At 34.2% G+C, this 23,849-nt stretch overlaps 1 protein-coding gene across 1 annotated transcript in view; it reads right to left on the bottom strand.

The window, feature by feature from the left end:
• The window catches only part of DNAH8 (dynein axonemal heavy chain 8), a 138,230-nt gene that overhangs the window by 53,282 nt on the left and 61,099 nt on the right, over positions 1-23,849 (bottom strand). Inside the window, exons 44-59 of the mRNA XM_065630428.1 lie at positions 23,212-23,399; positions 21,207-21,293; positions 21,000-21,107; positions 20,085-20,219; positions 19,294-19,455; positions 16,939-17,185; positions 15,427-15,668; positions 15,206-15,346; positions 11,346-11,583; positions 10,224-10,366; positions 7,982-8,116; positions 4,853-4,975; positions 3,024-3,237; positions 2,367-2,476; positions 1,655-1,818; positions 280-472 (exon numbers count right to left, since the gene is read on the bottom strand). Of these exons, the coding sequence (XP_065486500.1) occupies positions 280-472; positions 1,655-1,818; positions 2,367-2,476; positions 3,024-3,237; positions 4,853-4,975; positions 7,982-8,116; positions 10,224-10,366; positions 11,346-11,583; positions 15,206-15,346; positions 15,427-15,668; positions 16,939-17,185; positions 19,294-19,455; positions 20,085-20,219; positions 21,000-21,107; positions 21,207-21,293; positions 23,212-23,399 (2,630 nt within the window). The remainder of the gene's footprint in view (positions 1-279; positions 473-1,654; positions 1,819-2,366; positions 2,477-3,023; positions 3,238-4,852; positions 4,976-7,981; positions 8,117-10,223; positions 10,367-11,345; positions 11,584-15,205; positions 15,347-15,426; positions 15,669-16,938; positions 17,186-19,293; positions 19,456-20,084; positions 20,220-20,999; positions 21,108-21,206; positions 21,294-23,211; positions 23,400-23,849) is intronic.

The raw sequence follows: 23,849 nt of genomic DNA, 5'->3' as shown, positions 1-23,849 counted from the left end.
GTTTAAGCAGAAATTTTCTGCTAGCGGTGGGAGAGGGAAAAAAAAAAGGCAAGGAGAATAGAAATTATTAAATTACATTTATATGGCATTAACTTTAACGTCACTAAAATGATTTATTGTTTACTAACCAGAAAAATCTAGACATATCTTCAAAAAAATGTGGTAGGCGTTAAACAAAGCTTTCTGTATGATATGAGTTCTGCAATATAGCATACTTAATAATGAAAGGAAAACTTCAGTGTCTAGTATTTTAGGTGTAAAATGTGTAAAATGAAATACCTCCTCATAAATTTTTGGTGCTTCAAACACAAAATCTTCTGGTTCATCACCAGTTGGTTCAGGCATCTCCCGTAAAAAATCTACGAAATATGGTTCAGCTTGGAGAACTTCTGTTAGGCCTGTACCCACATATTCCTCAATTGCTTTACTAATGGTTTTATCAAACCAGGCTGTATCTTCAGGAGTAATAAATCTAAAAATCATAGATTAGTACAATCAAAAAAACAAATTAAAAAACCCACCTGAGTTCTAGTTATATATGTAGAAGAAAAAAATAAGATAATCTAATACTAAAAAATTATAAATTAAAATGCATATTAGGCAATACATATTAGTCAACAGTCACAGAAATTGATTAGGCAATATTCACAGAAATTAAATGCTTCCATACAGTAAATAGTCAATCACATAAAACACAGAAACAACATGATCATCTCCATGGCCCTCCTCCGGACTTGCTCCAACAGGCCTATGTGCTTATGTTGGGGGCCCCGGAGCTGAACGTAGTTTTCCAGGTGGGGTCTCATCAGAGCCAACTAGAGGGAAAGAATCATCTCCCTCGACCTGCTGGTCAGGCTTCTTTTGATGCAGCCCAGGATACATTGTCATTGTCAACTCCTTCTCCTCAGGTCTGCTCTCAGCCCATTCTCCACCCAGGCTGTATTTGTGCTTGGAATCGCCCCAACCCATGTGCAGGAACTTGCACTTGGCCTTGTTGAACTTCATGAGATTATAAAGCATTAATTTTATAAAACTTATGAAGGTCTTTCCTCAGGACATCAGAATAAGAAATAATTATATTAGTGAAAATCCACAGTAGTGGTGAGTACATGTCAGGTTTTTACTAGCAGCTATAGTACTACATATAGAATTTCACAACAAACCGAAACACTGTAAACACAAGAATATTACTGGATCTTTAACACATACAGCTCATAACTGTATCTGTTTTATGAATATATAAAGGAGATTTAGAGGAGATGGGCCATCTTTTAATCGTAGGCATACAACATTTTTTTCTGTAAGGATATCAAAGCAATTCTAAATTATTCTCTGTGTATAAACTTACGACACCATATAATCCTCTTTTTTACAGAGGAACTGGCTTAGTGTAGGCAAATATAAGTGCAAAAAAAGTAGGTTAAATTATAGAATATGCATATATTTTTGAGTTCTCCATCCAATTACTGGTCTAACCTATCAGCAGACAGCATGACATTTGTTGGGGTAATTTTACATGCAGTCTGTATTGGGGTATAAGACAAAATTTTTCAAATTGGCCTAGTAAGGTTTCTCCTGTTAGGAAGCTTTACAGATATATGAGCAAATGTAAATGGCTAGATCTACTAAACAGACAATGCTACAGTTATTATACCTGTCAGCAATTACTCTGGTACATTCATGTTTAAAAAGTGTTAGAAGGGCAGTGCTGCTGTCGCATTCTTCTGCCTTTATAGTTAACATTCCTTGCCAAATTCTAGAAAGGTCTCGAAGGTTGAATATGTAGTGGAATTTAGATGGTGTAGGCAGCATCTTTGTCTAAAGGAAAATATTGTTAATTTTCAAAATCAGTAACATTTTAAAGGAATAAAGAATAATATAAATTATAAATTTATATTTAAAACTACATATAAAATATAAAAATAACAAAATTACTAACTTTTACAAATAGTACTGTGGGTAAACTCTTCAAAAATATCTCATTTGTTTGGAAGTAGGATCTAGCACTAAATGTAAAACTCCAACTCTTATAATATGTAATTATTTCATATGTTGCTCTGGGCTTTATAAATTACAAATTATAATTTATTAAGAATTTCACTCCCTGTTTCTTAGCTACAGTGATACAAGCTTTGGGTAACATGAATAAAACTATATGAATGAATGGACTGATATTTTCATTCATTTGTCATGTATACAGAAATCTGATCTTTTTCCAGATTGTACTTCCAAATTTTTTTTAGCCCATCTTTCTCTTGTGATTTTTTTCTCATTTTAAATATGTTCTTAAGGAATATGTGCCTAGATTACACTAACAGTCACTCTGCTCAGACTGATTGTGATTAAACTTTCCCTGTAATTTATACCTTTGTCCACTGCCATAATATTCTGCCTGTTGTAACCAATTTTCCCACCATATCACATACTTCAGGGTTGAAATTTCTACATGACTGAAAGTATCCACAGCCAATAATACCTGCAAATATAAAATTCAATATACAATTAATCTCAAGTTTTAGGATATAATAAGATAAGTTGTGAGCAAGACATATAAGCATTTATGTAAAACATTAATTTGCTTTTAAATTACAAATTAATTAATTTCGTCTCTCTTGTCCAAGGCTTTTCTGAACTGTTGTAGAAACAACTGGCAGTAACTGCTGGCTTTTAACAATATACTGTATGGACAGAGTTAACAGACTTGAGAACTTTGTCAAAAGAGAGCATCTCAGACAATGCAGAGGTGGAATGGTAACCTATGCTGTAATAGGAGTACTCGGATTCTCCCAGGAAATGCAATTACTTTTTTATTAATTATTTGGTTTGTCTAAAATTAGAAAGACAAGCATTTAAAGGGGTTAATTTCTCTTCCTTGGCATTATTTTTGCTGTAATACAGCTACAGTTGTTTCACTGGAACCGTTACTCTGAATTTGCATGACAAAAAGTGAGGAAGAGAACATACTTTTACACATTTTAAGTTAATTATGAAAAAAATAGTACTAAAACAAGAAAAAGAAGTACCAAAAATTTTGTCTATGGATGCATTGGATGGCAATGTACAATTGAATACAGAAAACTGTCTTTTTAAACGCTGGGGAATATCGTTACGGCCTCCTCCAGGATGTATCATTGCTCCTATTAATTGTACATCTACAATCGTAGTGAAGTCTCCAGGTTTATCCAAGCTGTACATTCCTTTCATTTCCATCATCTGACGAACGATTTCATTTGTTATCTGTAAATTTATGTAACTTGTACAAATTCAAACAAGAAAAAATCCAAAATATACCTTGATAATCTAATTTCTTCCTGTAACTCTACCACTAGTCCCTAGAGAGAGCTTTTCACTTGAATCTAAACTCAGATTAATCTATCTTTCTTAAGGTTTCTCCTCCTGGGAGATCTTGGTTTACATGATTTTAAACAGCAGGAAAATTCTTTAAGAGCTGTACTGCCATATAATATCAACAAAATGCATTTTTATTCCTGTTGTCTAAATAAAGTTAAGGCAATGAACTGGAAAAAAAATGTGTTGGTTTTTTTTATCTTTTGCTGCTGGACATTCAGCTCCAGATGTTCAAACTATGCTTTTCAGTTCTCCTTTTGGCCTCCTTTGAGGTAAAACAAATTATTTTTTAAAACAGGAAGCTATTTATTCTGAAAAGGTTATTCACTACACATTCCACTCTACAGTACCTGTAAGGATCAGGAGGCAGCAGACTTTGCTCCCATAGCAACTGCTCCAACAATACTCAGCAAGCCTTACGTGTTCACATACTCTTACAAAGCCACATGGTATACAGCAGGGCACCAACTCCAGACTATTGTCACTTTAAAAATATTTCAGCAATGTCTTGGGGCCATAATGGAAGACCTAGCGCAGGTCCTTCCATAAAGAAGACCCTTCCAATTATTGAATACTGCCTGGGCCTGTGAGGGCTTTTCCTCCAGCACAACCACCTATGTCCTAAACTATGGTCAACCTGCTCAGTGTGGTGGGTTATTTAACACTAGTTTCAATTTTTTAAAAAAATTAAAGTTCTCTCAAGTGAGAGCAAATGATGAAAACCAAAGAACTGATATATATTGGCATTTAGGTAGAAGGCCAGGTTCCACTTTAGAGACACTAAAAACACATGGTTGGCTTACATTTTGACAAAAAGAGCTTTCCAAAGTGAAGAGGAGGAACTATTCAGTCTACATAGTCTCACATATCCATACTGCCACTTAAGTACATGCCCAAGCCCACTCTCACAACCAGACCTACTACCCACACTGTTAACAAACCAGCTCAGTGCTGTGTGCAGCCTTAAGGCAAACTGTGAGCCTCACAGAAGCCAGAGAGCCTGAGCATTCAAAAGGGCACAGAGGTGCCAGGTTTCTAATTTGTTATTTACTCTGAGCCAATTTAAAATAGTAATAATAATACATGATATTTATGTTAGCAAAGACATTCCAGAAGACCTAGCGTCCTGGGCTGGAAATACTTCAGATCTGCTATGGGAAGGAACTGTGAGACACTTTTATCTGATTTTGGGATGGTGTAGCCATATGAATGTTGCACACACAAGTTGTAGATGAGCTCATCAAAAGCCAAAAATCTTTAATCCAGATTGCAATGTGTTTATTTAGTGTTACGAATATAAGTGAAAGCGGAAATAATGTAAGATATACCACTATCCTACGTGTCTCATCAGGAAATCTGATTTTGTCTTTTTTCTTCAATGTAACAAAATTAGAAAACATTTCCAACAATTAACAGTTAACTAAAATATTGAGGAAGTCCACTGATTCCCACATACATAAAAAAAAGCACAACAATGTGAGAATATTTGTTAAAAACCAGTTACCTGATCTCCCCATTCATTGATAAATGGCATATTGATATCATCAACAAAAACAGTCATTTTTCTGCCTCCAGGAGGTCCATAAGTACTTCCAACACGTTTGTCCACATAACTCTCTATTGTCCTCTAAAAATTAAAGAAAGTTCATGTTTTGCATGTGAAGCAACAATATTTAAAACATATAGTTAAAAAAATGTGTTACTTATTTCCTTCTGCTAGAGCATTTATCCAGTATTTTCCTCTTTTTGTTAGTAGTTCAATTCATCATTAAAGAACTTTATTCTCCTCTTCCTCACACTCATTCCTATGCAATTCTCTGGCCATAGGACTATGTACTGCAAACCATCTCTGGCTACTAGAGAAGTTTTTTAAAAGTTTTCAAACTGGGAGATTAGTATTTCATTATCAGCATTGAAGCCAATTATTATAGTAGTCACCAAACTAAAATGACATTAGTTTTAGTGTGACACATTATCTCTGTATGAAACATTACTACTTATTGTTACTTGTATTTCAGTCTTGAAACATTTCAAGATTAATGCTAGAGAAACTGCTAAGAGAACACAAAATTAACAGATCAGAAATTGTGAATTCTGTTGCTTTTTTTTTTTTCCTCTTTCTTCACAGATCAGTAAGAGTTAGTGGGAAGACAGCATACACAATTTGAGAAATGAGGGAATGAAGCTAGAATATCAACAAGCAGAATTAGTATTTTCACTACCTATATTATAATTTTTATAAATATTGGAATTATTTAGAAAGGCATTTAAGAATCTCCTTTCCAAAGGGTAGCACTGGAAAGGAAAAGGAATCTGATTTCGGAGAGTTTGTCATGCACTATCTTAAAAATATGATTGCTTTGGATTTCCCCTAGCTAAGCTCAATTGTTTTATATTTGCAATATAACTGCACGCCGTATAGGGGCAACTTAAATTCCTTTTACAATGATTTCCCAGATGTCTTGTGAACTATGTAATGCAATATATTAACATTTTGGTGACAATCTTTGAAGACTGAGATTCGAACTAAATAAGAAGCAGGATGAAATGGACTAACAAGACGTTGATATATAATTGAAATATATCAAGTTCTACAGCTCTACAGTCTTTCTAAAGGTTCTTGGAACATAAAGAATGGCAGAAAAAATACCTTACAAGATGGTAGACAATGTTTTCCTTAGACGAATGTTAGTCAAACACCTCCAGGGATGGTGACTCAACCACTACCCTGGGCAGCCTGTTCCAATGCCTGACAACCCTTTCTATGAAGAAGTTTTTCCTAATATCCAATCTAAACCTCCTGTGGCACAACCTGTGGCCATTTCCTCTTGTCCTATCACTTGTTACTTAGGAGAAGAGACCGACCCCCGTCATGCCGCAACCTCCTTTCAGGTAGTTGTAGACAGCGATAAGGTCTCCCCTCAGCCTGCTTTTCTCCAGGCTGAACAGTCCCAGTTCCCTCAGCTGCTCCTCATCAGACTTGTGCTCCAGACACCTCGCCAGCCTCATCACCCTCCTCTGAACTCTCACCAGCACCTCAATCTCTTTCTTGTAGTGAGGGGCCCAAAACTGAACACAGTATTTGAGGTACGGCCTCACCAGCGCTGAGTACAGGGGGAGGATCACTGCCCTAGTTCTGCTGGCCACACTCCTCTTAATGCATGTCAGATTTTTTTTGGTCCTGTTTTTTCACAACATAAAATAATTAGCTGAGTGTTCCAAGATAAACACATATAGACCATTGTTAGCATTTATGTGTCATTTTGGAGATACGTGATTGAAGTGAAAAAGAGAAACTGTTCAGAGAAAGGAAGTGATTACATAAGAAACTAAGAAATTTTTAGCACATCTAACACATCCAAAATCACCCAATCTTTCAAATATGCTCAGAACAATGACTCAAAACAAAAAAAAAAATGCTTGGACTGAGGCTCTTTCAAGTGCTTAGAAGCATTTCAACTGTTCTGCTACAATCAGCAGAGTGAGCTACATATTCAGTGAGCTAGATGAAAAGAAAGCACATATCTTGAGGTACTACAGGACTGACAAGACAAAATAAGATCCTTTCACAGACTCTGTACCAAAGACAAGGAAGTCTGGGTTTTGTTTTCAAAATAATAATGCTCTAGGGACCCATAATACACTAAGTAAAGGACACTGTGACAGAGATACTGACTTTTCGATTAATCTTGCATGCCTGGAAAGACGCCTGCCTTATATCCCAGTTTGATATAAGCCATGGTCAGAGATCTTATGCATAACAGAAAAGCCTCACAGATATTCTGTGAGTTTGGAACTTCAAAAAAATCATTTAAAATCCATTAATTTTCACCATTTTTTTAATAACATCTACACTAGCTTCTTAAAAAAAGAAGTTTGATTTTGGCATGGAATTTGTAAGACCTGCTCCAAGAGCAGACTTTTCAATCAACAAATACTCCAAGATGATTACTTTAACCTACTGGTGGATTGTCACCATGAATTCATTGCTTTGAAGAAGTAATGAAGCCAATTCAACTTACAGGATCACATCCTAGCAACTTAGTAGTATTGGATCACAGAACAGTGGTATAAATCATCCTTTCAATCACTTGAGAAAACTATCTGTAGAATTTGTTTGTATTTATATGGATTTTTAGCAGTTATATTGGGAAAGGGAAATCTCTACAAAGTTGCAATGCTAGAGGACCTTAAAAATTGGATTTCTGATGTTGTAGACACTCCCGAGCTAAGGAAAAATAAGAGGGTAAGTTGAAATCTGCTATTTATTTAACAAAAATAAAAATTACGGCTATAAAATGAAGAATCAGGAAAAAAATGAAGAAGTCTAAACAAAAGTTTTCATTAATCTAAAATGAAAAGGAAAGATCTTCAGCAAAAAATGGATTCTTAGAATTCCATAATGAAAAAGCATAGAGCAATCATGAATTTATCTATCTCTGAGTGACTATATTATATTCTGATCTGCAAAAATTATTCTTATGGAATTTTATGAACTGTTTAAATGACTTAGAGGAAAAAGGTTTTTTCAACTTTATTTCTAAATCACTCATTTTATCATCAGAATTAAGTACACTTTAAATACATAGCAAGGAAACTATATGCAAGAGTTGCTTAAAATCTATATTTTTACCTGAAACATAAATGGTTCTGTGGCAGATGAAAAGTTTAAAGATTTTGACAAATGCTCTTCTGGGTCATATTTCTTCATATACCCCTTAATCATGACTGTCTTTGCAGTCCCCTGTTCTCCTATGAGCAAAACCGCCTGTAACACATATTTAAATCACAGTAGCATCAGAACTTATAATTAAATATGCATAACAGACATATTTTAGAGAAAGGGATACTTTCTGTATCTACTTTTGAATAATGTATTATTCTAGCAGGTTTTTTCTGTGTCTCCATATGCAGTGACACAGGACGTGTTTTTCATCCCACATAGGTTCTCCAAGACAAATCATGTACAGAGTCAAAAGAGGAAGGATGAAGCGAGAATGTATTAGAGGCTTTCCTTCTCATCTCGGTAAAATCTCAATCTAAATCAGAATGTTGCTGAACAAAAGGATTAATACTTCTTTCCTTTCTCTTAAGCCTTTAATATAAACCTCCCATTTCATCTCATGAAAGTGAGCTAGATAAGAATGCTGTTCTTTTTCAGACATGTAAAATCCTCCATGGTGTTTTTCCAACTCAGATTTTCATCCTACTTATATTTTTGACAGATGTTATCTTCATTATTATATCTACTCCATGAAAGGAATTTAATCAGTTTACAGAAGGGAGTATGTATTTCTTTATGATTGTGAGCACTAAAGTTCGTAACGCAGGAGATTCCTGTAGGAGATTTGAAATGCTTGAGCACTCCTGACTCACTTGCTCCTGCTTTAAATTAATGCTCTCTAACAGATAGCCACAATGATACCACATGGTCTCATTCTTCACTCGGTTTTTGAACATCCAAGCAATCATTTAACCATGACACCACGGATGATAGTAATAAACTCTCAGAACCAACAAGTGAAGTCAGATCTCTGAAACATCCCTTTGCTTTCATCTAGTATGTGTAATTCAGCTGTACCTGGAAAGAAAGTTCATGCTGCTGTCATCCGATCCACAGGAAAATAGTAAAACAAAATAAAATTTCTCCATCACTGTTCAATATGTGATCTAATCAAACCTCACCAAAGAAAAAAAATGCTTGCAAACAAAGCAAGCTGATTCCTTCCAGTCACACTGGTCAACAGGGAAGCATAGACAAGTCCCATTGCACACTGAATGCTGAAACTTTTCAACTGAAGATAGGAAGATTTCAACTGTACCCCACAGAAACACTGAATTGTGGAAAATGCCAAGTTTCAGAGATTCTTCTTGGAATATTTCAATGTTCATTATTTCTATTGCAATGATGGCCAAAAGAATGTATCTGGAAATATAATCAGTATCTCCCAAGGCATTAACATACAAAGATTAATTATCTGTTTCTAAACATTTTGCGTGTTTTCATAATTTGTGTCAGATACATCAAAGGCACAGCCACATTATGGCCTCTGGAACAGTTGCATCAAACCCAACCAACAGGTTTTCTGTCCAAATCCCAGAATTTTACAGAAAAAAAACAGGTTCCAGCACTGGCTCGTGCATTCGTTATATTTCTGATATTGACTCCAGGTACTAAGAAGGGAGTGCACTGATTTATATTTTGCAAGCTGACACAGATTTCCATACAAAGTTGCTAGTGTTATTAAAAGTATAGTGCTAAAGCAAAATATGCACTTTTCAGGTCTTCCTGTGTTTGAAATTAGGCCTATATATGTTTTAATAACTATTGTTTAATGTGGTCTGAGTGAAAAGCCATGATACTAGATTGGTGAAAGCTGTATGAGGACTGTCCTCTCCTTTTCTCTAGTTGTGGCTACTACTATTAGCTACAGCATTCCCAATGAGAGAAAAAAAATACAGCAAAGGCTAGGAATTTCAGGTTTTTAATGAACTGCCCTGTGGAATTTATTTTCCTTGTTTCCCTATTCAAGAAAGCACAAAGCAGAAAAATGAATATGGTGTAAAGACTAAGAACAAGACTACATGTCTTTCTCTAAAAAAGTAATAGATTGTTAGAGTTAAACATTTATAAAAAGTTTATAAAAAATTTATAAAAAGATATCTTAAATATTTTTCCCATGCACAAAAATAAGTACAGAGGATTCATGTTAGAAAATAAAACCAGAGCAATATGTAAATAATGGTGTACCTGGCAAGCAATGACTAGAGGCAAAGAATATGAAGAATGATTGCAAATTCCAGTTATTTTATAAGTGGGCTTATATTTATTTCATATAGTAGGCATATACTTAAATAAGTAACCCTGTACTTACTTTCTGTTGTTTTGCAATGGTGTTTATCAAAAACTGAGTTCTGGTATTGTCAACATTTGGAACTAGAATAGAAGCATAGTCTGGGACATGATCTGTTGGATAAACATATTCCTGAACTCTTTTACTCCAGTGCTCCCACTCACCTGAAGTGACAACAAAAAAAAAAAAGAGGAAAATATCTCACAAAATTTTGATCATGTTCAACGTTGTTAGTACAAAAAAAAAAAAAAAAAAAATCAACCAACATGTTATGGGTGAAGTACTACAAAGTATTAAAAGGGATACATTTTCTCAAATCTAGCTAAAAGGACATACTCAGTCACGACCCCTAATTAGTCCTCAATCCTACTAAATATACACATATTTCTTAAACTTATATATGGCTATTTAAATAAAAAACCCAAAAGAATGTTTACCTAGAAACTCATTCTCACACCGCTGGTGAAAAATTATAGAACATGAGAATAGGGATTGTGTATGTGTACACTAAGCATTGTTGGAAAAAACAAACAAACAAACAAACAAACTGAATTTGGATACAAAAGAAATATATGTATTCATGTGAAAATATACTTGGAAAGAACAGGAAGTTCTTTATGAAATTGTGTGTTATTTAAACTATAAATTCCTTGTGGAAAATATCACACTATTCACAATATCAGTATTCACAATATTCAAAATATCACACTGTTCTTACAATCTTGTAAAGTGTAAGATTTATTACTATCAGACATGGACAAATTATTATTATTAAGTGGAATTAAAATCAGATTATATTTTTAACAAAAAAATCTAGCTATATAATATTTACAATAATTTAGACTAAACCAGCCTAAACATAAATTAACTAAAAAGTGTAGGCCGATGAAGTCAATAGAAAACAAAACTGAATTAAACTGAATTAAAACCAAAAGAAATAAGAAAATATTACCAGTGAGCACTCTATCCCTTGTTTCTGACTTCTCACCTCCATAGAGATGCTGCATGTGGAATCTGTGTTACTACTATAGTCATGAAAAATCTCTGACCATATGGCTGTATAATAAGGACTTTTAAATTTCAAAGAAGCTATACTCAGTTTTAAAATGCCAGTATAAAAATAATGTCAATGCTTTTTCTTACCATGATCAGTAACATAAAACTCATACATTGTTTCAGTGCTGCCAGGGGACATTTCTGGTAAGTCTAATTTGTTGTCATGGTCTCTAATGAAGGCTTCCAGTTTATCTCTACTGTCCAGCTCCAGAAGGGCACCTAAACTCCACATTATTGCAAAGCAGAACAATTTATGCAGATGAGATGTAGCTGATGAACCACTTCCTTCCTTCGACGGAATCAAACCCTCCAGAAGATTAATAGACTGCAAATATTTTGAAATATTGTAAATTAGAACTTATTACATAATCACTTCTAATTTCTGTACATATGTGAACATGCATTATTTAAGTGTATCCAAGCTTTAAATCATAATTTGAAAACCAACACAGGTTACCAAAGAATAACATAAAATTCAGAACTACAAACCCAAGAGAATAAAGATATCTATATAAAATTGGGTAAAATTTTTTAAAATTACTTAAGTAATTCGATCATCAACTATCCTTTTAAATTATGTCTATATAATACATGCCATTTAAGAGCTAGGGTAACAGAACAGCTTTTTAAGGGGTTTTTGTAGTGGATATTCAGAACTCCAAAAGTAGGTGGGGCATAGCCATCTCTTTCCATCTCTAAGCATGGAAGAACTTTCAGCATCTGTCTAATGTATTTATCTTAATTATAGTCAATTAATGTGTCTATCACATTGACTTCTATTTTGTGCTAAAAATATAGATTGAAATATCCTATTTTATGATTGCTTCACTCTTTCTAAGGAACTAGATTCTAGGTTCCAGAAATCATTTAACTTGCTATCTACAGTTCTTTGATTTCATTCATGATGCCAGATGTTTGACTGTCTTAGATAACATCACTCATATTCTCTTTCTATACAAGGCAGTGTCAAGCACATTGTTTCAAAACATGTTTTTACAAGTGAAGCAGATTTTCAATGAGCTTTTGGAACTAGTATTCTGTATGCTGTCTTGGATCTCATACTTGAAGTGGGAAGTAACGTATACTAGATAGTATTATATAGTTTTAATGTAGCCTACAGGACCTAAGTAGTTAGAATACTTTTGATTACTTTAAAATTTCATTTAAAAATGATTAATCAGTATTAATTACACTTCATAATGTTAAAATAATGTCGCTTCCTTTATTTGGAAGACCATCAATTTATCTAATTATTTCCAGGATGGGCTGTGCCCCAGTTCATTTGAATGAAATATTTTTGTTCCCTCAAATACAAGCTGGAGTCCAAAATTTCCCATGATACTTTGGGTGTTAGCAATATTCTGTAATGAGTTTTTTGGAGAAAGGAAACAGAAAAAAAATAAACTGACTTATAAAAACACACAAATGGTTGCAACAAATCAGATTAAACTTGCCCAGCATCCCATCTGCAGTAGTGACCAAAAGTGGACACTTAAAGAAGAGTAAAAACAAAGAAAAAACCCTCTTGCTGATACTGGGGGTGGTATTTCCTGCTGGTACCCTCTTCAGCTTGCCACTTTCTGAACCAAATACACTTTTTCTGTGTTTAGTAATCCTCTGTGGATTTTTCCACCCTGAAAACATGAAGACTGGTATTGAGCCTACATAAACTTCAATCACCTATAACACCCTTTGGCAAGATGTCCACTAGGTCTGCTATTCATGGCATTGTACAGTTTGTTTTTTCCCCTGTGTGAACCCCTTCATCCTTATCTTCACTGAATTTCATTTGCCATTTTATTACCTATTTATTCAATCTCATAAAGTCTGTCTAAAGTTCTTCATGGTTAGCTGTTTTGTCCTTACTACCCTGAATAATTTAGTATCATCAGTAAACTTCTTCACCTAAAACTTCTCCCTATTGTTTATGAACAGTTTCAACAACATTGTTCCAGCAAAGGTAGCTCAGGATCAGTGTTAACCTCTGTCATTCCTAAGAACTGATACTCCTATCACACATTTCCTAATTTCTAATCAATTATTTATCTAGAAATGAACCTCCTGTCTTCTACTACAACTGCTTAGCTTCTATGTAAATCCCTGGTAAAGAATTTTGTTGAACATCTTTGTTCCTTCATGCAGATCATATCAATTAGAAGTCCTATAGCTACAAGTTTATTGGCATTTCCAATAGGCATGTAAGGCAGGATAACCCTAAACCAGAATATATACAGTTAGTCAGATGAACTTACAAGGAGGAAAGCAAAAGCGGGACCACTTTTTACATAAAATCATTATGAAGCTGTTGTACATGAAAAAACGGCTTAAATTGTGAATGCTAACCAAAGGTAGAAAGAAGGAGGTAAAGATCCTGGTTGGAGGAAAGGTCCTGGAAATGGGATAAGATCTTAGAGATCAGAGAGATGCATGTAGACAAATGCTGGGTGACGCCAAGAAACCTTGTCAAGCAATGCCCAGTGCTGGTAGCTGCAAGCAACTGCCCAACACAGAAACGAATATGACTTTTTGCCCTAACTTCCTACACCAAGAATGAAATCCTGGCTGGGAAGAGAAATCAAGACTAAGTGAATCTAACACTGGAGGTGGGAACCAAGCGAGGAGATGAATCTGTCAAATGATAGAATAAAAGCTCTGGTTCATAGATGAACCCCAATATGGAGATCCACTACAGGTTATTTACTTTGTCACACCTGTGACAGAAGCTTAGTAGAGATTTTCATTCACAGGAAAAAACATTCAATATGGGTTAAATCAGGGAAATATTTCCCTAAACAGGCAGTATGAGTAGAACACTGACTTGCTCACACTTCCTAACAAGCCCTAATCTAAAACAACATGGAAACTGCTAGTCCCAGGAAAAGTCTTCCATGAAGACAACATCAATTCAGTCAGAGGTTTCACAGACAACAAATGTAGAAGAAAATAAAACTATCTCCATCTAAAAATTGTGTACATAGCACATCCATCTTGTTCATCATCATAAATTGGCAAGTGACAGAGTTTCTGACAGTGGACTTAAATTCTATATTCTAATTCCATTTGTTAATCTTTGCAGCATTTACTCTGGCTATTTATTTGCAGCAAAATACTTCAAACTGCTGGCAATCTGAAGCTAAATCCCTAATGAACAGTAAAGACATTGAGTGCAAATTGACTAATTTAATATTAAATGGAAATGTTATCCAAAATATTATCTTGCCTACCCTCTGATTCAATTGCACTACTGAATTCATTATGAGACGGCTAATATAAAACTGAGATCACATGGACAAATGCAAAGTCTGGAGACTTATAATCCGCAGATGACAACAGACTCATAAACAAATCAACTGGAGACATGCAGTGTAGGACCGACAGTATTGCAAAATCTGCCAAACCCATAAATTTATTATTAATAAATCACTGATAAATTTTGGACTCCAGTCAAGCTAGAATTCCAATTGATAGGAAGGGACAGGCAAAAAAATTGCTGCATTGACCTTGGAGCGTCTGACTCACATAATCACAGCTATCACATCTGGAGATAACAAGATAATTAGAATTATTCTTCACACTCTCTGCTGACACTACCAGCAGGGTTAAACTGACCCTTACCACAATTTGTTTGGTATTAAAAGAACTGGAATGAGACCACTGGCTTATTAAACATATGCTTCTGAAAACTCACTGAAGCCTGCGAATTCCAGTCAGTCAACAAAAGACGAGCCTATACATGAAGCGAAAAGGAGAAGTAAAGGTTTCTTCTGCACATCTCTAATAGTTCCCTCTTATATTGCATAAGAAACAAACACCAAGTTTGAGGTTTTATTTATTAGGAAACAACCTTTTCAAGTTGAATTTTATTGCTATCAAATGTTCTCTTTGCTATTTCTGCACACTTGTTATAGTCAGTCAATTAATACAGACTTACACAGAACCTGTTTTACCTGCACAATGTAGTTACATTCCAGAAGCTCCATTTTTGGATTAAGGTTTATTTTCATATATTGATATGCTGGTTCAAAGATTCTGTCATACAAACTTTCTAAAACTTCAGTTTCTTGAGGAGAACGTTTTTTCAGCCATGCCTGAAAAACATCCACATTATTTTTCTGTACAAAACATGTAACAAGGTAAAGTTAGGAGTAGCCAGCAATGATAATCTTACTTCCAATATTGGTCTCCAGCTGAGGGCAGAAGAACTGATGTAGACCATACCCATTCGAGAAACTGTTGCTGGAGAGGCATTCTCAATGTTATGGACCTCGAATAACAGTTTACATGAAGGAGACATAGGAATTCGATCTCCATTTGCTAGAGTGAGGGTCTTGTTATCATCTAAAACTGAATTTAGATTCTCAATCCAGATCGCATCTACAGGACCATCTAAAATCAGAAACACATTTTCACCTGGAAAAATAATCAAAATAGAGCAAGAAAGAAAGTTTAAAAAGATGGTATAGAACTGAAATAATATATAAAAATGTGGTTTCATTTATCATAATTTCTCCCATCTCCACAGACACTCATGACCATATAAATTACACACTTAGTCAAGGAACTATTTTTGAAAAAATTATTAGCAAATTAGGGCACAAGTATATCTTTATAACATCTGTGGTGAGATTACCTTGGCTGTCTGTCAGACAGACACCACGCCACACTCTTACTCCCTCTCAACAGGACAAAGGGAGAAAATAACGTGAAAACATTTTTGGGTTGAAATAAAGACAGGGAGATCACTTATCAACTATTGTCACCAGCAAAACAGGCTCGACTTGGGGAAAATCAATTTATTGCCAATTAATATCAACTTGGACGATGAGAAACAAAGACAAAAAAATGAAAACACCTTTCCCTCATGGCCTTTTCTTTCTCCAGATTCAGCTGCTTCCTTCCCATCACAATCTAAGTGTTCCTCCTTCCTCCTCCCACCCACCTCTCCTGAGCAGCACAGAGGGGATGGGGAATTTTGCATTTGGTTGCTAAAATAAGGATTCTTTGGGCAACAAACAAAATGTGTTGAATAATCACAAATCCCATTTAAGTTAATGAAAACTATAATCACTCATCAATTCTGAAAATCTAATTGTTTTTATTTTCTTTTGAAACATAAATATAAATGAATATGTCTAAATTTTGGCAAATTTTAAAATTCCAGCTTTGTTTTGTATATAGAAAATATCCAATAGAGAAAATATTGACATTTCTAATACAAAAAATTCACCTTTCTTTCAAAAATAATCTCCTTCTAGGAAGGCTCTCTAAAAGAGTTCTCTTTTTTAAAATAGATTTTTTTTTCAGATACAAATGAGTCACTGTGAAAAGGAATTTCAGTATTCCAGTCCAAAATTACAGAAATGAAAAACCACGGGAAAAACACCATGTATAGTGCTACTAGTATAAGTAAATCTAAATTGTAATTTAGCAGCTCCTAAATAACACGTCTGCACTGTAGAAGTGAAATGGCAAGGAAACATTTTTTTTAATGCAGATATACTACTGAAATATTAAATTTTTAAACTGTTAACCTTTTTTGAGAGTGAACTGTAACCTCATCTATGTTCTCTATAGTTTCTCTCAAGAGGGAACTTCACCACCTTTGCAAATTCAAGATGTTTTTTTCAACATATCATTCAAGAGGTATTTTTATTATACCACACAGAAAGTATTTACATACCCTTTTTAGTTTTTAGTGTTTTCCTCCACAGTGTAGAAAAGATGCCATCTGTCCAATCATTAGTTGCAGCATCTAGTTTTCCAAACATCTGAGGAGCAGTAATAGCTTTGGGATTCATACGCATTTCTCTATGTGGTTGGCCACATTGTGTCAGTGCTCTCATTAGTATAGTTATGACCGTTGTTTTTCCAGATCCACTAGGTCCTAGTGTCATCAGCCCATGACGTACTAGAGAAGTTTCATACAACTATTTAAAAAAAAAAAAAAAAAAATCAAAATACTTTAAGAAATACATGCTTTTGGAAGATTTTTGCTTGCATTTAATACATTTGATAGTCAGTGATTGTAAATGTATTAGACATACAAATTATATGCCTAGAACTGAAATCAGCATGCATCTGCTGACTTTCAGTGTTTTGTGGAATAGCACATACCTTCACATCCTAATCTAAATTAAGATTAATCTCAGTTAATCTTAATTAATCTTAAAAAAAGTTTACAGAACTAAACTTTGCCTAAAATTTTCAAAGCAAGCAACTAAAAATACTTTAACCAGATTTTACAAAGGATTTTCTATATTAGTCAAAACGAAAAAATGAATAGTAATGAAACATTAATGGAACATAAGCATGTCTAATTGCTACAGTGCTACAATACCTAAGTATATGAAATAAACACAGAGACTGCACTTCCTACAGGATTGCGGATATGTTTAGGTTCAGGACAGTTCTTTATTGAATTTTCTATTTTTCTTTCAATATTAGCTTTAGGCTTGCTATGGAAGTGGCAGAGTCTGCCTATACAAGTATTTTCTTTTGGAGCAACTGAAAGGAACAAAAGCATAGTAGTCCTTCTGAACGACAGAACCTTGTAAGAAGAAGCATATATAGCTGCTTCCTCTGTAAGATGAATAAAGGCTTATATCAGTCCAGGAGTAAGATCTACAGGCACCACAAATCTAAACTAAGATCAAGTCCACCATAAACTTGACAACTTCAAACTTCTTATTCCTTGTGGAAGATGGAATTTGTTATGGCACAAACATTCTTCCTACGACCAGTTTGGCAACCAGAAATATTAAGCCGTGAATAAAATGGTGAATGTGACTTTAAGTGGGATGGTCAAGTGTTTTCTCCCATGCACAGTTTCTGCTGATCATCCATGTGAAGGACACTATAGATCCAGCCTGCAGAATGTGGAACAAAACCTGTAAATTAGGTGGAGTCTGAGCAGAGTCAAATACACCTCTGATGACAGAGACATGATATTTTAGTTGCTGTGAAGTAACATAAGGAAGAATGTTGCACTTTGTCGAATAAATGCATTGTATCTTTTGCTCTCACCAACAAATTACGTGGTAGTTTGCTCTTTAAGGAAGAATGTGTATAGGGAAGTGTGTTGGCATAAAGATCATCAGAACGTGAGTTAACTGTCTTTAATAATAAATTCAAAATTAGTTTCCAACATGTTTGCATGTCAGAAATACAACTGTCAGCCATTTAAATGTTATGTTGGAGTAGAGGTTCAAAAAGCCATTTAAGTACCTCTTTTCTGTCATACTATATAACTACATACTCATTGATCAGCAACACATCATAAAGATTATTGCATGCTAAATACAAATTACCATGATCCAAAATTACATTTTAATAATTAAACCATCAGTTTACAAAACCTAATATCTTACAAATATTCCAAAGTAAAAATAATTTCTTGCCATACTTTAACAATTTTCTCTCTTTTGCTTTTCAATCAGAACCCACTCCAGGTCTAACAAGCTTGCAATACAAGGTAAACAAAACTTACTGTACTCATGGCAAGCTGCCAGCACGAAGGGTATATTTATCTATTCCTCAAATGCCAAGAACCAAGTGTTATTTATATCAAAACTAAGCAACTTTTTGTTTTATGTTTTCATGGTTTAATCCAAGCTAGCAATATAACCACAATAGCCGCTCACTCACTCCTTCCCCACTCCCCAAATAGGGGAGAGAATCAAAAGGGAAGGGAGAAACTCGGACTGAGATAAACACAATTTAAGAACATAACAAAATACTAATACACTACTAGTAAATATATATATATATAATAGAAATAGAATATAAAATAAAAGATACTTAATGCAATTCCTCATGAATTCCATCTACACCAAGAAGATGGATAATTTAAAGAAATAAAAACATAAATCCCTTCAATTGGTCATCTTTAGCGTGATGTACACACAACCTCAGTTTTTTCCCATACTAGAAACACAAGTCCCACATTAGAAGCACAAGTGAGACAGCGGTTTAGCTACTAACATGGTGTTCTGACTCCTGTTTGTTAAAAATGTTTTGGAAAAAAAAAAAGTTTTACCTGAACAAGCTTAAGATTCCATGGTGGATGGTTAATCAATCCTGCCTCCTCAACCTGGTTAGCTACTGCAGCCTGTAGCTCAGCATAGGTATTACTGTCAAGCTGTAAGCCCGGAAACAGATCATTGATAAGACTGAGAAACAAAGGCTCATCTTCATCTATCTGAAACGAACAAACAAACAAAACTTATTAAGTGCTTAATGCATGGTTCTCAAACCAAAATTAATCTCCATTTTAAAATAATAAACAGTAAGAATACATTTTCTTAATACAGATGCTTGTGTTCATAAACACAGCCAACCAACCAGACAGCTCACTACAAAAATAACATTTTGAAAATGTCAACCATATGCCATGTGAGAAATAAAGTCAAAACTGAAAGAAATTTCCCACTGAGCAGGCACTGGAACCTATTTGTAAAATTGATTTGTAAAACACTTGCAGCTTACATTGGAAACAACATCCTATCTGTAGAGAAATCTCTAGAAGTCTAATTTAGTAGATACTCAAAGTATTTGGTTTACTTATAATAGCCAGGCTGTACGCAAGTCAGTACCTAAAATATCATAACCACAGCTAAGCCACTATTAACCTATTTGAACTGTTATACCCCGAGCACTGTTTCCAAGTCTAATAAATCCTCATTGCTGTTTAATGACAACATGATTACCACGTTTTAATTCTTAAAGAAAAGTATGTTCGAGATTTTTTTCTAGTTTTCTACAAAATCCCATGAAATATCTAGTAGACTTGCCTATATGAGGTGCTAAAATATTTAATTAGATTCTTACCAGCTTAGAAAGGTTCATATCTCTTAGCCCTCTCATAACAATACTTATTTCGCCTTCATCTGGCCTGGCCCTCTTTTGACTTCCAAGAGTCCTCAGTACTGAAAGGATATTTCTTAGACCAAAGTCATAATGGACCTACGGAGCGGAAAAAAAGGGTTAACAAGTAACAAGATCTCTAGTTTTATTTCATCAGTATATCATACCCTACTTGCATATTGAATAGTATAGTTGCCTGCCTGGAAAAGGTAGCTAAAATAGGAATTGCTGCCATTGTTCATTAATTATTCTTTTAAAATAAGTGAAGGATAATAAGACTACTTTCAGGAAGCAGGGGGGAGAAGATAAGGTTTTCTTTCTAGTCTAAATTTAATTGACTTCAACACTTATAATATCATATAACAATTATTTTGTAGCCCTCTATAGCAAGGTTCTAAAAAAAATAATAGTTCCATTCCAGACTGTGTCTTTCCAACTGAGGCAGCTTAAATGCAAGACCTCAGATCAAAGCAGTGCTATGGGGAGAGGGGCAACTTAAAATCAAACTTAAGACATTCCTCCTGCAGTTTCCAATTTCCATCTACTTTCTCTAGACGTAGATAATTTTTACAGGAAAATGAGATCACCAGGTTGCTTTTTATCTGTCTGCCATGTTTAGGCAGAGAACCTCATACACTTGCAACTATAAACTGTGATTCTTTAACAATTAAACAAATGTATGTGACTAAATATACATGGATTAACATGGTTATTTAAAAAAAAATCTTAAAGATATATTTTTGAATTATATTCAAACTACTTTGATATTCTGTAAAAAGCATAAAAATGATGCTTCAAAAACAATCTGTACAAACAAAAATCTAAGGGGTTGTGTTGTGTAAATAGGAAGACAAAAAGGAAAAGAATAGATAACACTACCTGTTTAGTAAGCTGCTCCTCACAAAGTTTATAAAGAACAAAGAATTTTTGAGACAAGACCACATTATCAATAAATCCATAACTTGCAAGTTTAACTCTAATAATTATCTGAAATACAATTTAAAAAAAAAAATGCCATTAGTTTTTCTGAAGATAGGTAAGCAAAGTAAAATACATTTTTCCTTTCAGTTCCATCAGTAATTGTACCTGTCTATCTGGAACCATCATTGCAACAGTTCTAAATAGAATTTTGAGATTTTCTGGTAGTTCTTGACGTCCAGCATATCCAGGATTCTATAGAAGAAAACATACTGCATTATTATTTACAATAGTTAAAATAACATCCTTTTAACTGTTCAATAAAAGTAAATTTATGCATAAATACCTAGGTTTGTTCAGAGTTAGAACTCTTGTCTACTGATGCTTAAAATGTGAAGAAAAACGTCAACCATAACCATGAATTTAATAAACTATGCATAATGGACAGAGTAATAACTGAATTTCTTTATTGTAACAAGCCAGCAATCAGAATTTAAAGTTTCATGGAATACAGTCTAGTTGGTTTATTTCTTCTAGTGTATGCCCAACGTGAATAAAGTTTGCATTACCATTTTGCAGAAAGGTAGGTTTTGTAAAACATTAAAAATTCAGTGCCTAGCAAAACCCAAAATAATAATATTTAAATATATATCTATAAATCAGTCCACAGTTAAGAAATATTAGGATGCTCTACTCTACTCCTTGCATCTAAAAGGATCGCCTTAAAGTACAGAATCTCACTGAATGATAATTTCCGAGTGAAACCTATCTGCTGAAGTAAGAATTATATATGCAATTGTAATTCTCCTTTAGTGACAGAATTGATTTTAATAACGGTTCAAGAATACGCAGAGAATATTTTGCAATGACACAGTAAAAATAACACAGTAAAGAAGATAAAAACATGGAAAGTGTACAACAAAATCATATGAAAGAATATTTTAATGACCAAGAAAGTTTGACTAATACGAGATTTCTGGAAACTTGTAAACATGAGGAATAACTCTGACATCAAACAGATGACATTTAAGAAACTAGAATTCATTATCTCCTCCGTTATTATTTTGCACTCGAACACGCAGATTAAGATTTTAATTTCCCATAGTCATCATGGATTGTCATCTGCTTTGGCATTAGGAAACATACACTATAAAATCCCCTGCCTGCAAGATTACAGGAATTAGTGACATAAAGTCTCCGGAAACCTATGGCAACAAGACAGCATACTCTGAAAATCAATATCCTAAAATCCAGGAGTTTGTGTTTCTCCCTTGGGTAATGGTTGGTAACTGGTATAAATTACATGTACTGCCTTGCATATCTTTTTGCGCATATTCTCCATTCAGTTGCAGGACCTAACTTTGATCTATATATACTGCAAGTCTTTTTCACCAGTAGTCATGATATGAAAGGGAGCAACATATCTTAGATATCACCGATAAAAACTTCATGATATAAGAAGTAGAGTTCTGTCATGTTGCCCACAGTGATTCCAGGATTGACACACAGAGCAGAATGGGCTCTTTTGCTACAGAAGGCCAGAAGTTGACATCCAGCATCGTATTTACCAGTTTATACACAATTTTTACCAACAAATGAAAGGATCTGATAATTTTTGCAGAGGTTTTGAAAAGACTTGTTGTCACCACAGTACAAGCAGGGTGGTTTATTCCAGAATAATCCTACTTGTCTTCTGCAAATCGGCTTGAAGAATTCCTTTTATATATCCATATAAAGTACCCATTAGGCATGTGTTTTTGAAATATGTCTTTCTTATATCTCCTGGTTTAAGTGAATGTTTGGGGTTTTTTTCATACAGTATCTTTCTTACTAATATTGCTAAAGCATTTCAAGCTAAGGTAGCAAAGCATATTGGTGTTTCGGTCCCCTCAGTGAGAACAGAAAGTTCTGGAAGCTTGGCCATACTCTTAGTCTACATAATGAACGGCAATACAGTAATGAAGGGACATAACTATGAACCTTTTCAATAATCTTAAAGTAAAAATGAAGGCATGCAATTAATGAATAAACAGATTATTTATGTGTTCCAGTAGTTTAGTCTAATTCCTGAACAACAGTATCAATTAATAAAATGGCTTATTTTTACCTTGCCATTTAATTAACTTGTATATAGGATAATTTGTCATTTCTCTGAAATTATTACTACATTTACCATTGTTAGGAAAATTCCAAACTCTGGATTTAAATCTACAGTGTCTCCATCAGAAAAAACGAACTGCTTTTTTTTTTCTTTTCTTGCTGTTAAAACAATATAGATTTGTTGTGCTGCTACTGACAAGACAGGCAACTCAATTCGGTTGAATTCATCAAAACATCCCCAGGATCCCGACTGTGCAAGACCTGAAACAGGGACAGAAAAATATATCTGTTGTTCTTCATGCATATATGAGATATGTGAACTAGATTACTTTTCCTTCAAATAATTAAATAAGATTAGTTTTCTTTATTGCTCTGTGGCCACAATCTATCTTCCTCCAGTCCACCTATTTCCACATCAATCTGAATTAATATTAGCTGATTTATAAAAAAATGCTTAAAAGTGAAACAAAATCAGAAAAATATTTTGATATCTTGGGGCATTTGGCAGATCTTTCTTCCAGATCTTTCTGTAGCCTTTTATTGTACAGTGGCAAATCAATTATTTGAAAAAAAAAAGAAAAAAAAAAAAAAAGATATTATTAATCTAAAAAACCCCCAAATAAACAAACAAAAAACTCGACACGGAAGTTCTTTATTTTCATTTGGGTCTTCCAGCCTTCACAATGCTTTTAAATTACTTTTTACCTGCCT

Source organism: Caloenas nicobarica, chromosome 3, assembly GCF_036013445.1.
Source record: "Caloenas nicobarica isolate bCalNic1 chromosome 3, bCalNic1.hap1, whole genome shotgun sequence".
Classification (NCBI taxonomy): domain Eukaryota; kingdom Metazoa; phylum Chordata; class Aves; order Columbiformes; family Columbidae; genus Caloenas; species Caloenas nicobarica.
The sequence above is the reverse complement of the archived record's forward strand: the minus strand, read 5'-3'. Positions and strand labels throughout refer to the sequence as shown.